Source organism: Armigeres subalbatus, chromosome 2, assembly GCF_024139115.2.
Source record: "Armigeres subalbatus isolate Guangzhou_Male chromosome 2, GZ_Asu_2, whole genome shotgun sequence".
Classification (NCBI taxonomy): domain Eukaryota; kingdom Metazoa; phylum Arthropoda; class Insecta; order Diptera; family Culicidae; genus Armigeres; species Armigeres subalbatus.
In genome coordinates, this window is record NC_085140.1 from 283,014,703 (window position 1) to 283,030,424 (window position 15,722).

Consider the following 15,722-nt stretch of genomic DNA (forward strand, 5'->3'; position numbering starts at 1 on the left):
TTAATTTATCCAAAGCGGACCTTAATCAACCCAAAATAGAGAATATTGACTTTACTCAAATTTGGGTTATTGGACTGAGCAACCTCGGTGAGGTGTTTGCATCTTGCTCTAGTTTTGATAGCAATCATGGGAAAGAAAGGGAAAAGTACCCAATTTTGGGTAATTTTTTTCTGCGCTGTTCTCGTCAGTGCGTACACGCTTAGTTTGGTTTACTTATTTATGGGTACTTCATTCACTCATATATGGGTAAATGCAATTATACTAATATTATTAGTAAAACTTACTCAAAAAATCGGTAAAGTTTACTGATATTCTGACAAAACTGACTTTACCTATTTTTGAGTAATCGCATTTACCCATATTTGGGTGAAAAATTGAACATAAATAAACAAATTCAAAGTGATGGTCGCCGCGTCAATGTCGTCGTCGCAAGTATTTATTTTTTCCTACTTTTTATCAATTATCAGACAGTCAAAATTGATTATCCTTGTTTCGAGTATACTGTGCCGCCAAAGTACTCTTTAATGGGTTAAAAAGTACCCATTATGAAGTTAAATAGTTCAACTCATTAAAAGAGTAAACAACGTTTACTCATTAATGAGTAAACAACTTGTACGTCAAAATAACGAGTAAATTTCACCCATTATTAGAAAAAGTTTTTTGTTGACGATGGGTAAAATTCACTCTTTATCATTTTAAAAATCGCTAATAATAATAAAATCAAATTCATTCGTAATTCAATCAATAAAACATTTGCCGAATATTTGCATTCAATAAAATCATTTTATTTCACCAATAATAAATAATCCACATCTTTATATGGCAGTACCACACCGCGAGAGCATTCTCTCTACGGGAACAGACTTCACAAATTCAGCTGGCACATTTCGTAGAAGTAATGAAAATTACCCTCCTCTATTAATGCTTCCGGCATTTCTCGGAACCATCGCATATTTTTCACGGGGATTTACTTTAGCGGGCCAGCGATTACTTCAATCGGACTCATCCATCGACATTTGCCCTCCAATGCTTCTCCGACAATCAGTAGCCCGCGAAGAAGGGAAAAAATCCATTTGCTGAAATAGATATAAAACTATATTATATTAAAACATACAAACCAAATAAAACTAAAATAATTCTCACTTTAACTTTAGTCAACTTTTCGTATCGGCAGTCTTATGTAGATTTGCCGCAAACAACTATTTTTTCACCCATTAAAGGGTAAAATCATTGAACTTGAAAGTGGACACAAATTACCCACAATCAAAATTTTTAAAATACCCCTTATTTTGACAGTTTCATATATCGTCAAAAAATGGGTCCATTTTACTCTTTAATGAGTAATGCCGGGTTTACAGTGTATAATTCTTTATTCAAGGTAACTTTTTTTTGATAATATGGATTATCGATAAACAACGTATATAGCTTGCAACTTCTCGAACATTTTTTCCAGCACCGGTCGGCAGTACCATGTCGGCTTCCTCGAAGGTGGCGATCAACGATAATAGTAAACAGAACAGTTCCCGAACCATCGGCGGAGAGAACCATCTCTGCTCATATAGCTGAGAATTTCTGACCAGTGATCACAAACGGCACAATACGTTGCTTCGGTATCGATCCTACAGCACCCGTTTGGCCATTGGAATCTTTTAAGAAAATTGCTGATTCCCTTCTGTCAAGTGTCTCAACTCATCGCTCTATAATTGTGCAGCATTACAAAAAACGAAAATTTGTGCTAAACCTATTTCCTCGAAGTGAAATTTCTTCTGTGCGACTTAAAATTATAAAGGCACACATCAATGGATCGCAAGGCCGGCCGTTACTAAAAGCTCCGATGCATCCCAAATTGATCATATTTCCGGACAACTCTTCGTCCCTTTTTGCATGTTGCCTCGTCTTGTTTCCGATCGGCAGCTTATGGTGCTGGCCGCGATGGGGCCAGGGAAAACAGACCAAAATAACTGGTAAATGAGAGAGGAAAGTCACGACCACGACACCGTTGAAAATACAGGAAACGCAAGGGGGAACTGACATGTGGGTACTAAAGGGATGCTGATTTCATTTAAAACCAAGTACAGGGCACGACCTCACCCCAACTAGCGAATGCTGTTCGCTAATTGGGACGTTTTGACAAGCGTCAATGTTGTTTACTTTTTGCGTTGAACAAAGGCAAATTTTACGCGCCAGAAAAATTCGATCCCGCCAAACACGGAAACAGAACGTCAACGCGTTTTGACATCAGATTCTGACGTTTAGCTGCTTTTTAATTGGGTTTCGCCCCAATTAGCAAACCCCCAACTAAAAAACGCCCCAACTAAAAAAAATCCAATTAGCGAACGTTCACTGTAGGTACAAAATTGTTTTGAATCCGATGTTGTGGGAAATAATTTCTAAATCGCAGTTTTTTTATTCCAATTCTGGGTTGAATATTTAGTTTAAATTTTATAGTTTAGGGTCTGTCTCAATTGGATAATTAAACTCAAATTAAACTTAGAAGTGACAGTTCAATAATTATCGAATAACCCTGCTGGATGAGCAGGATTACTTTTGACACATATCGAATCATTCTTGTTCGATGTCTTATTGGATTTACTGGGTAGCACGCAGCCATTCTTATGGCCGGGTGATTTTTTAATTTTTGAACTGTCAGTTTTAAGTAAAATTAAATTTAATTCGGGAAATGAGACAGAGCCTTAATAGCATTATATATCATTTAACTTTTACTTTCAACATTTTTCTGATATGTTTCCGATCAGTGGCAATTGTTGAATTGATCGATCCAATGACATATCCAGTTTTTGAATGCCGTCAAACATGCGCACCAGTGCCTTACTTATTTCCCCGTGCTTGCTGTGCTTGACGATTGAACATACTGCCTCGAAGCTACTGTTCAGGGATATTCCGGCCCTTCCGAGATGCCTCGCCTGGCATTAAGCAACATGGAAGATGAATATTTATCGAAATATTTTATTAAAATGTAGAGCATGTAATTAAACCAATAGAATAAATATTTCATTTTATTGTTATTTTTATACTTAATCAATAAACGTTTTGCTTAAATTCATAAAAATATAAATTTTATCCATTATTATTTTTGAAATGAAAACATAAAAATATCACCCATATTTACGTGAATTTTACCCATAATGTAATACCCATAAATAGGTAAACATTATAAATATTTTCATGAACTACTTGTACTCAAATATGGGTAAATGGCACTTCACCCATAAATATATACGTATACGTATGTGTACTTTTTGAAGATTATGGGTACTGTTCACCCATATTTGGGTGAACTGAACTAAGCGTGTATATTGAACTCAAAGTTTGGGTTGATTTATCTGTCCGTGTACACGCTAACTTAAAACAACCCAGTGGCTGGGTGGTTGTTACCCGGATTTTTTTGTAGTTAGCAGTTGTCAAAATCTGGGTAAGCAATGTTTTCATGTGATGAGTGTGATTCACCCAAATTTTGAGTAGTTGATATCACAAGAAAAAAAATGCAATACCCAAAATTATAACGTGCTAACAGTTGAATTGTAATGGGTAAACGATTTGGGTAAATGAGACTTGTGAAAAATTTGAAATATTCCAAAATGGCGATCTAATGAAAAGTTTATTCTTGTGCAGGATTTTTCATTTTTGTGATACATCCAAAAATCATAGCTAAATGGAACAATTACGGGAAGTGTTGGACGGCGAAAGCTACAAACTTTTAACAGGTACATAATATCCATAAAGTTTTTTTTTGTTTGATGTAAAATCTAAATTATTTAGGCATTCAATGCCGGCTTCCCGGCTGCAAAATGTTTGTAGTTGGTGGGGAACAAATGTTCAAAGCTCATCTGAAATCGCTGCATAACATACGATGCAGCGTAAAAAATGAAATTCCGATTGCTTGTGTTGACTGCAATGCAGTATTTCATTATTATGCCAGCTTCCGTCAGCATATAATGAAGTATCACACGGAACAACTGGTAACCCGAGAGGTTATTAACACCAGCGGTTGGGACGTAACCGATGTGCATTGTGATTCATCAGGACAGGATACCCTGCCTGACCCAGAAAGATCGAACGAAGATGAGCAGATAATAATGGGTGATATTGTTAATCCTATGTACTTTTGCAACACGACTGGATTAGATGAAATGCGGAACAAGGCGGTTGATGCAATAACTAAGTTACGCTGCGATGTAAGCCTACCGGAAACCAAATTGGTTGGAATAATGGACATGGCAACAAGCCTATTGAATGCTTATCAAGTATTTACTTTAAGTAAGTTCAGAGAATTTGCGAATAAAAAAGGCTTATGCGATCAAGATGAGGACTACGCAGAATTCGTGAATTCTCTGGAACTTAAGGATCTGTTCGCAGATGTAAAAACACCCGAACTCAACTTATCCTATCTAGCATATAAGTCTGGTGGTTCCGTACCCGATGTGCAAGAGATTGTTCTAGGTAAAAGAACAGTTACAAGAGTAGTCCCTTGTGCAGCCAATTCAAAATACAGACCTTTGAAGACGGTTCGGAAAACGAGAGCAGTGAAGGACGCGGCTCATTATATTCCAATCATTAAGGTACTGGAACTAGTCATGAGGAATCCTGATGCTAGAGCCTGTGTGCTAGCAGAGAATCGATGTGATGGATACATTGGCGGTTTCAAAGATGGTTCACTGTATAAAAGTCAGGCTATTTTCAAAAAAAATCCATACATTATAAGATTGCTACTCCATTCAGATGAGGTTGAGTTTGCTAATCCGTTAGGTTCCCGCAAAGGCAAGAAAAAGTTAACTATTATTAGTATAAAGATTCAGAACTTTGATCCTGTGATAAATTCAACTCTTGACCGTGTTTACTTCATTTTGTCTGTGCAATCTAGTGTTCTTAAAAACTATGGATATGCTAAAGTACTACAACCTATGTTAAATGACCTGAAAGCTTTACACGTAAAAAAATAACCTTATATGTTATGGCAAAAAACCATTCGAAAATACTTATACTCTTCATTATGTCATCTAATGAATGATCCCATATCAAAAAGCTAATATCATTCATAAGTTAATGAAAAGTATAAGTTTCCGAATGTATGTGACTAATGCGATGTATAAGTTTTTTCTTATACATGTCATTAAGCGCCTGCTTTGGCAAAAAAGTATTAGAATTATTAATAATAAACAACATTAAATTTTTTTACGTGTAGAAAACGGAATTGAATTGAAGATAGGTGAATCAGATTATAAACTGCATGCAGTGCTGGTCAATGTAATTGGTGATACAGCTGCTTTACACGACATTTTCAATATTATGGGCCCCCAGTCTAAACTATTCTGTAGAGTTTGTTATATATCTAGAGATTATTTTAGAGCAGGGAACTTCGGTGATTTCTTACCGCATAGAACACCAGAATCTCTGCAGTCAGATGTTCAATCAGTCCTTGATTCGAGAAAAGCACCAAACCAATGTGGTTTGGTAGGAGAATGTTGCTTACACACAATAGGATATTTCAATTATGGGAAAGATCGTTCTATGGATCCCATGCACGATTTGTGTGAAGGGATCAACATGATGGTTATGAAACTTATTCTAAGAAATTTGGTAGTTATCCGTAAAACACTCACTTGCGAAAAGATCAACAGAGCTATTGAAAATTTTGAATATGGTTCTTGCGAAGTTGAAAACAAGCCGTCATCAAACTTCACTTTGGCTATCCTTAAGTCACGAGTAAATTCTATTCCCCAATCAGCTTCGCAGTGTTGGCTTTTGCTGAGAGCTTTCCCATTCATGTTCCATGCCTTCATTTCAATCGACCCAAACTTTGTGCAAATTATCGGAGTACTACTAAAAATTAATTATTTCGCTTTCTCCCATAAATATGACGAATGTACCATACCTGAATTTGAGGTTGCAATCCATAGATTTCATTTCTTGTTTAAACTCTGTTTCCCAAACACACATCCCATAAATAAAATTCATCATTTATCTCATTAACCCGAACTAATTAAAACAAGCGGCCCGCTCACTAGTTGTTTTGCGTTTGAATCAAAGTACAAACTATCTAAAAGTCAAGGTAGAACTTGCAATAATTTCAGAAACCTAACATACAGCATTACTAAAAGGATAAATCTCAGACAAACAGACAGCATAATTAAACATAACTACATTTCAAAAGTACACACTATCATATCTTGCCAAGAAATCAATAAAGCTTGTTTGCAATATGCTATTCTACTGTTTGAATCTCCACCGATTGTTACTATGATAAATAATTTAATCATAGATAATACTAGTTTCCGCCCCGGAATGGTGGTAAAGTTCAAGATTTGTGAAAGCAAACAATATGGAATAGTAGAAGCGATAATAACCTGGGATGAGAAAATTATTTTTGTGATTCAGCAGCTCATTATAGAAAACATTGAAGTCGATTTGTATAGCTTGAAGGTTACGGGAATTGATAAGTTAGTGAGAGTTTTGAGTTCACAAGTATCAACTCGAAAAGCGTACAACTTATGGAAACGAGTAGGAATAGATGAACCTTTTTCATACATAAGTCTTAAATATTTCGATGACTAGCAAGTGTGTAAATAAATGAACCATACATTGTAATCTACCATAAACATGTACAAAATACAGCTAACTATCTTAAAATGCATTAATAGTTCTTAACACCAACAAATTGCAATCACACCCATACCCTATTCCGACAAGTACCCCCGGTATTATACACCATTTAACTACCCATAAAACATAACTGTCCCACATAGATAGAAAATCAAGCAAGGATGGGACAGTTATGCTTGCAGCGGCGGATCAGCCTACGCGGGAGATGCAGTTTCTAAAATTATAAATATCTATGCAAAACACAAAACACTTCATACATGATGCTGACAACGGGGCAGTGTCGAGGCATAATTAATCGATTTTTCCCATGAAGCTTGGAATTCATTATCACTACGATCCAACTTACTTGATACTATAGTACATCACGTCTTCAAAGCTAGTGTTTCTTCTGTTTCCTTCCAGATAACAAAGTAACCGATCGTTCACTCATGTTGCTGGCCGACAGTGATTTGGTGACAATCGGAATTACTGCTATAGGGCCTCGGAAGATAATTCTGGCCGCTATCGAAAAGTTGTATGCCATCCAATCGCACTCACAATCTCGTTCTGATGACATTGATGACACAGCTCACGAGCTGAATACCGAACGAACCGGTAAACAGGTAACTAAATTTACTAAATGCTGATCACAATTATTTAGCACTAATTTGCTGGCACTATGTTTTAGGATCTGAGAGCAAAACTTGTCGAGGATGCTGCGTTCCGAAATGTTGTTTACAATCAGCTGGACCAGAACATTATCCCGAAAGTAAAACACTTACATACAATGGTCCAATGCACCGAATGAACACAATGACGTTTGAGACGGGCGCTGTTTACTAAAAATGAACACTTGCATGAACTCGATGAATGAAAAAGTATTCATTCTTAGTAAACAGCGCCCGTCTCAAACGTCAATGATGAACTCGGTGCATTGGACCATGGTTCAAATTTTGTGTGGACAGTTCGAAAGGGCGATTTACAGGGGACTGAAGAGAAGGCTAATACGCCTACCCACCATTCATTCAGTATGGCGTACAATGTTTTTGTTTTAATTTCGTTTAATTCATGATAACATAACTTCGGAGGAATGGACGAGCTATTTTTCGACGTAAAGAAGCCATACAAACACAAAAGGCTCGATGTACCCCAACCAATTGCAAGTTTTCGCCATGAGAAGTTAAATGCCGATAATTAGCACTAATTGCGTACGAACCAATCACCCAAAATGAGCGCTGAATTCGGGTATACTACCCAGAAACTGGGTACCAAAAACAGAAGTACCAAAAGCGATGTTGGGTAGAGTGCCATCGTACCGCGGATGACAGGCGTTTCACCCTCCTGGCGATTTACGATAACAAGGGGTAATTATCACTTTTAAGGTAGTAACACAAAGCGAGCAACAGCGACATAACTAATTTTACTTTGTACATTTTTAATAATATTTTAAATATAATCAGTTTATTACTTTTTAATGCGTATATGAAAATACTTGATGCATATTTGGTCTAGGCAAAATTGTCCTATGTTACGTTTAAGAAAAAAAAAATCAAACTAATAAATAAATTTGTTTCGAAATATGCAGTTGTCATCGAATAGCCTGTTAACATTATGACCATTAAATGATATAATTAAAATATGATTGGTGAGGTTTAATATCAACATATTCTTTGTCAAATGATAAACCTCGTATTTAAATTTTGGTAGTGCCCATAATTTGTATAATCTTTACAGGTACCCCACAACAAACGAGCAGTGGAGACTGGCGAAAGATATTATCAAGACCTGTCATAAGACGAGTTTGAACAATCCCATTGAATTCCACCACTTAATTGTATCCTGACAGATACGTATTTCGACCTCAACAGTAAGGCCGTCTTCAGTGTCTTGTACTTGACTCGACTTACTAAGTCGACTAAGTCGAGTCAAGTACAAGACACTGAAGACGGTATCTGTCAGGATACAATTAAGTGGTGGAATTCAATGGGATTGTTCAAACTCGTCTTATGACAGGTGAAAACATTCCACTAAAAAGCTCAAAATAATTTTCTTATTATCAAGACGTTTCCTCAATTGAGACATACGCGTATTAATGAAAATGCTCCAGATGAGGTGAAGTTTAACAATTATCAAATTTACTATCTTTTGTATTATATAGATCTTATCCATATTTCAGTCGGCATTTTTCTGGTGGAAAAGCGGAAATGCAAGTAGTGACCATTCCGGTTATATCTACCACCGAGTTCGCAATATTGAAAAACGAATTCCCAAAGAAATAAAAAATACTACAGACCTCCTAAAGAACCATGCGACTCAATTCCAACATTAGTTGTTGAGCGAGCGATCAGTTTGGTGGAAATAAATGCGAGTTCCGATAACATTGCCGAAATTTCTAAGGAAATGGAGGAATGCTACCCGCTGCATCGATTGTTGTTACGGGAAAAGAAGACATTTGATGAAATACTACATACTTTCCCACAATTTGCGTCGTACAACGGCATAATGGTGAGTACAAATGCAATTACAGATAAGCAAATGTAGCCGATAAACATCTCGTCTTAATATATTTTAAATATTGTTGGTAGTTAATATGAATTTGCTATATTTGGCTTCTTTTGTATTTTACTACTATTATAAATATATTATTACTAACAAAACTGTTTTTACCAGATCAATGAGGCGTTCTACAGGTTGAAACCACATGTGTCCCGTCAGCTGGAATTTAAACCGGTTTTGGGTAGAGCACTTTTGCTGGTTTCTGGCATGTTCTCAAGCATTGAAGATTGTAATTAATTTGAAGAAAAATCTTGCGATTGATTTATTCACTAACCATTATTAAAATTATTCTAGCATATGTCAGAGGAACATTGCGAATTTTTACAAGATTGCAGAAAAAGGGAATGAAGTCAAATCAAGCCGGTCCATCAAATATGATATTGGCGGAGCAAATTCTTGTTTCTCCACTGCTGCAATGGTCACAGGTATAACTCGATTGTAATATTTATTCTAGCATCAATTATTAATTCTATTAACCTATAATTAATTACAGGATATAGAGGCACATGTCGAAAATACACGCGGAGAGCCCCACATTGTATGCGAGTCATCAGTTTTTGGTGCGGGAAAGTACAGTATCATCTTTAACGGAGTAATACTTGCTTCCAGTGTCTCATTTATTGAGGTCCTTGATATTTTTTGGAAAAAGTTTTGTTGTGTTTGGTGTGGTTGTCCCAACAAAATTGCAAATGTGCCATGATGTATTTTCGATTCTTGTTTATGGCACATTGCAGAGCAAACGAAAATCTGTTAACGAGTTGTGCACAAATTTGCGAGAGGCAATCAAGGCCGAAAGTGCTCAGTAAATATTTTGATCTAAGTTATGTAAGCAAAACTATACTAGCTTTATGATTGAATATTGTTTTTATTATACCAATAAGCAAAATAAAACGCTTATTTAACCATACATCTTTGTATTTTTTTGGGCTAATTTTTTTGGGAATTTAATAACAAGAATACTGACCCAACTCAAGATAAATGGGTAGCGGTTACCCTGTTTCAAAACGTCAAAATATGGGTTCCGTTTACCCATATTTCTCTGCCGCCTCGTATACCCAAATTTGAGTAAGGGTACCCATACCCATTTTAGAGTAACCACGGTTTTGCTGAATCTGGGTCACTTTGACAGAATTCTGGGTAGATCCAGGTTAGCGTGTAGTTATACAGATAAAACATAAACCCATAAGAGTGAAATCAGTAGTGATTCAGTTTGGTTGCAAATTTTCGAATACTATTCTAGTTTGAATATGAGCCAAAATAGAACAAACTCACAGGTTTCTTCAGCAGTGTTCTATTCGTGTTTGATTTTTTTTTTCATTAAATGAAATGATTATGTTGCTGCTGAGGAAGGCGCGGTAAATGCAAAGTGGATTGATCCGTACATAAAATGACGCATTCATGCACCAAAACAATTGAAAAATATTTGAATCTCGTGATTCATTCGTGGTTCAAATCTGCAGAAACTGAGCGGTATAACAGTTTTAAGCTTTTGAATCTCGACTGTTATAAAAAATGAATCATGAGCCAGTTTTAAGCTTTTGAATCTCGACTGTTATAAAAAATGAATCATGAGCCACTGCTGGGAAAGTGCATGATTCAGATTCATATTCAAACTGACAGCCCCGAACGATTTGAATCACTGCTGATTTTACCCTAATGAGATAAAAAAATACCCATTTTAAGGTTTTATGCACGGTAAAATTGGAATACTAATTTTCGGAGTACTTTTAAATCAATTTAAATAATATTGGGGTCTGTTCAAATATTACGTAACGCAATAGGGGGTGGGGTGGTGGTGGCAGTGGGGGTCCTTCGAAATATTGTTATGCCCCAGAGTAACAATCTGTGAGATGTTACACGCTTAGTTCAGTTCACCCAAATATGGGTGAACAGTACCTATAATCCCGAAAAAGTGCACATACGTATTTATGGGTGAAATTCCTTTCACCCATATTTGAGTAAAAGTAGTTCATAGAAATATTAGTAATATTTACCTATTTATGGGTACAACGTTACAGGTGAAATTCACCTAAATATGGGTAAATCTTTTTTGTTTGGTCTTTACAGTCATATTGAATAATATTCATATTTCGCGTAATAAAAAATATAGGTAAAAATAAATTATTAAGCAAATTATTTTATTGCATTAAATTATTTTTTATGTAATACATTTGTCGGAAGCCTTATTATTGCTGCAATACAAGCAGCTGTGGGAGATTTCATTTATGGTAGCAGTTCCGGACGAACCGGAGCATCCCTCAGCTGCTCATCACTGCGCGGTGGAGGAAACATCAATCGCAGCAAGCACCGGATCACAAGCGAGCTGTGCGGAATTTTGACGGAATTCCGGAACTGGTGACAGCTTGGCTGATGGTATCTGGACTAAAGATGATAACTGATGTCGTTGGATCGATGCCGCGACTGATCGCACCGAGATCTGAAAATATCAAAATCAAATTGTTAATTATTTCATTGAATTTTAAAAATATTTGTTATGATAAAATAGTCGAATAATGTTCATATTTTGTTTAATAAGTGTATGAAAATACTTGAACTTTTCTCAATTAGTTTTTGAAAAATGATTTCAAAGCAGTGCGAATGCTTTGAACAGGGTTCAAGGGATTTAGAAGTGCTTACCCTACCTTACCTACCAATCTAATAAAAAATCTGATATCCGGATGTTGTTGAAGCAGCACACTCAAACAGGAGCTCTTGGTACAAAAAATAATAACTCCTCCTTGGTTTACGTTCCGTTTCCCTCTGGTGATGCCCCTGTCTTGAACGAACCGAACGGACTGAATTTTTTTATCCTTTTCCTTTTTCCGACCTGTTCTTGTTGGCAATTGTCGGGAGCGACAAGACGAGGCAGCATGCAAATTGAACATCGATATTTTTACATATAGGAGTCGTTCGGAAAGGATTTCTAACGTCCGGTGTACCTTTTAACAGCAGATCGTGTTAACTTTATCGGCCTTGAGTATTTAGATAAGTCCATTTATGTCTTTGGTGCCAGGCTCGGTGCCGTCAATATTCGCACCCGCACAGGAGAAGTCGTTCGATTTTCACCTCGAGATGAGTAAATGGTTCCAGTTTCCTTGTGATTTAAAGGACCAATGGTTAATTGCTGCACAATGTCCTGTTGAATGGGAGTCTGCATATTTTCTCGGAACATCCGTGGCGCTCTCAATGGGAAAAATACAATGGTTGCTGGCGGCTTGATTCTATAGCACTGGTGGTAGATCTCAAAAATGTCCTAAACTGGGGTCAGGGACTCGGAGCTGCAAGAAATTCTCCACCGATGGCTTGGGCGCTAGACCGGTTTCTCGTAATAGAAAACTTGCGATGTCGATATCCGACAGCTGCTCAAACTGATAGGAACTGCTTAAAATCTTCTGAAGTTCCAAACGAAACGCTGTGTGAATAGAATGGATGGCAATTAAATATATACAAATTTTACTGAAAGATAACAAATTATTTACCTCACATCAAGAGCTGCACTCGGAACTACAAAAATATTCGTCGACCGTGACTGTATCGAAGATAAAACAAAGAAAATGTCCAAACTCCTGCGACATTGCCACGGTGGCCCCGGTACACGGTTAGATGACTTTACCCATTAATGGGTACTATGTTATTGTTGATATTATTCCAACCGTGAAAATTTCACCCATTTTCTTGAAAAGTGCCACTACCCATTTTAATGAGTAGTGGCGCTTTTTAAAGAAAATGGTAATTCACAGTGAGAATATCAACAATAACATAGTACCCATTAATAATAAAATCATCTAACAGTAGCCCTCAGTTCGTTTTTGTTATGTTTATATTTTCACCCAAATATGAGTAAATGCAATCACTCATATATAGGTAAAGTCCGTTTCTTCAGAATATCAGTAAAGTTAACCGATTTTTAGGTAAGTTTTACTAATAATATTGGTATAATTGCATTTACCCATATATGAGTGAAGCAAGTACCCATAAATAGGTAAATCAATCTAAGCGTGTAGGGTCTGGTTAGGGTCTGTTAGTTATGCTTCTCTTCAGAAAGCATATAACATACACTTCAGTGTCATGCTTTTTCCTCTTTTTCTCTCGTGCTTTGCAACGCCGGCAACAAACTGGAAACATAAACAGAAAAAAAAAACAAGTGACGTTGCTTCCAAGCTGTTTTTGCGATTTTTTCTTCTGAAAAATCAATATGTATATTGCGATGTTTGATTGCTTTTTCATGTAAGTATTTACTTTCACTGATTAAGAACATTAAGGTAGCTTGTTAATATTAAACTTCGAATTTCAGCATTCGGCTTTGTGTCAGCATCTGCAAAACTAAGTTGCAGGCATCGACGAGAAGCTGGTCATGGTCACCCCAGGGCGGAAATCGCTGATGAGAAGCGCTCAAAGATGCAACGCATAGATGGGATGGGGTTTCCTCTGAATAGTCGCTGTGATACGGTCCGCGTTTTGGATGGAATACTCCGGCAGCATTCACATTTCTTTGGCAGCTCCATTGAGTAAGTTTCCCTTCATAATGCGCATATATTATAAGATAACCATTACTTATGGCTTTTTTTGTTTAATTGGTTTTGCCAACAGCGATTTGGTGTTTTTTTTATAATCATAACGTCTCTGGCCTGAAGAATGCGCATCAGTTGGGACCACCATAAAATGGTGAGATAAAGCAAGTAAGTTTAAATCAATATTTCAATATAAAATATGAGTTCAGTGCTCTCATTCCTATCTACATATCTTTCTACGACCCTTGTTTTTAATTCACTTTCAGATTCAGAGGAGGCACTTTTCTTTTCGGTGGTTGACAGCTCTACTGCCAGGCGACGAGGAATGTCTTTTCGGAATATTAATTTCCATCCGGGAACGAATCTCAACCAGCAGAATGCATCTGGATTTCGCCTGGGTAAGACACTGTTGTTTGAAAAGCAAGATATTTTTTCTCAAAATCAAATTCTATTCTATGCTCCAGGTGGTGCTGGTTGGTTCCTGAGAAATCGCCGGGTGTAGGAGATGAGTTGCTGCAGGACCAATAGGCGTTATTTCATTTAATTTAATTAATTATTTAATTTAATTATTTTTAATTTAATTTTAATTTAATTTTAATTTAATTTTAATTTAATTTTAATTTAATTTTAATTTAATTTTAATTTAATTTTAATTTAATTTTAATTTAATTTTAACTAGCTTTATGTACCCGGCCTTGCTCGGAATTGCCAGTTTGATTTTTAGTTTTTTTCCCAATCAGAAAAAGATAAAACCAATTGGTCAACAGAGTAATTGTGTTAACTCATTTATACTTCATCATTTGATTAAAAGAAGGCTTTTGGAAACATTGACTGATCTTGAAAAAGGGATCGTTGGCTTGAATAGGCTTATTCCGGGCAAACGTCAATTGCTAAAGAAGGAAAAACATTCACCGATGCTTTATCCCGGGCAAACGCCCATTTTTAAAGAAGGGATCACACTCACCATTGCCTTATTCCGGGCAAATGCCTACTTTTAAAGAAGCAATCACATCCACCATTCAGAAGGAAACACATTAATCATTGCTTTTCACTGGGCAAGCCATGATTCCGATGCAGGGTAACAATTATCATTGCTATATACCCAGCAAATGCATGCTTTCTATGAAAGATTTTTCTGATGCTGTTCATAATTATTCCAAATGCCCTTCATGTCGAATGACCTTAAGCCAAATAGTGTTATGTTAATGGTCTGCTTCATTCAGGGATATGTCATTTTCAGGGAAATGCCATATTCTGGAATATGTGTATCGATAAGAATCATTTTTGGGAAATATCATTTTCGTTGAAGTCATTTTTGGGGAAATGTTATTACCGGGAAAATGTTATGTTCGAGGATTTGCTATTTTTGAGAAATTCGGGAAATTTGTTTTAGGATCATTGTACAATGTGAAAGAACCTCGAATGAACCAAATAGGAGGGATTTTAAATTAAGTCGTTTTCCAAACAATATCCAACCCCAATAACCTCCCGCATTCCAAAAGTTTCTCCAGCCTCTCTATAATAGTTTTGGGCAGAGAATACGTGTTTACAAATTTGGTTTGAATTGACCCATGCGGTAAAAAGGTATACTAAACTGTTCGTTTAATAAATATACCCTCTCTCTCATTCAGCTATGACACTCCTATCCAGTCTGATATAGTCTTCCTTAAACAGAAAATATGGGTTCCAAATTTGGTGGACATCGGCAAATGTGTTCAAAAGTTATGCTGAATTGATCGATAACTAAACAATACCCCTTTCTCACACCATCCCCCTTTTAAAATGACCTACCCTCATGCACTAAAGTTGTTTCCTTAGGACATACAATATTTGATACAAATTTGGTAGAAATCGGCCAAGGGGTTCAAAAGGTACACTGATTTGATCAATAACTTAGCGATACACCTCTCCCCCACACCCTCCCCCTTTTTCCATAAAGTATCCCCAACCCCCCTATCGTCATCTCCTAAAGATAAAGAATGTGTGTTTCAAATTTAGTAGAAATCGGCCAAGGGGTTCAAAAGGTACACTGAGTTGATCAATAACATAGCAATA

At 36.5% G+C, this 15,722-nt stretch overlaps 1 protein-coding gene and 3 long non-coding RNA genes across 4 annotated transcripts; 3 read left to right on the forward strand and 1 right to left on the reverse strand.

Annotated features, from left to right (window-relative positions):
- Positions 1-3,607: 3,607 nt before the first annotated feature.
- On the forward strand, positions 3,608-7,408 carry LOC134209765 (uncharacterized). The gene is made up of 3 exons (XM_062685802.1): positions 3,608-3,725; positions 7,024-7,223; positions 7,289-7,408. The coding sequence occupies exons 1-3, from the start codon at positions 3,674-3,676 to the stop codon at positions 7,406-7,408; spliced, it is 372 nt and encodes a 123-aa protein (XP_062541786.1). The 5' UTR covers positions 3,608-3,673.
- Positions 7,409-9,330: 1,922 nt separating this feature from the next.
- LOC134216452 (uncharacterized) lies at positions 9,331-9,779 on the forward strand. The gene is made up of 3 exons (XR_009980677.1): positions 9,331-9,385; positions 9,451-9,581; positions 9,650-9,779. It is a non-coding gene; the product is annotated as an uncharacterized LOC134216452 (long non-coding RNA).
- A 1,528-nt stretch (positions 9,780-11,307) lies between these two features.
- Positions 11,308-12,771, reverse strand: LOC134216454 (uncharacterized). The gene is made up of 3 exons (XR_009980678.1): positions 12,636-12,771; positions 11,808-12,568; positions 11,308-11,593 (listed from the first exon to the last, which is right to left on the reverse strand). It is a non-coding gene; the product is annotated as an uncharacterized LOC134216454 (long non-coding RNA).
- Positions 12,772-13,249: 478 nt separating this feature from the next.
- Positions 13,250-14,771, forward strand: LOC134216455 (uncharacterized). Its single transcript, XR_009980679.1, has 5 exons — positions 13,250-13,383; positions 13,451-13,664; positions 13,747-13,835; positions 13,934-14,065; positions 14,132-14,771. It is a non-coding gene; the product is annotated as an uncharacterized LOC134216455 (long non-coding RNA).
- Positions 14,772-15,722: the final 951 nt, after the last annotated feature.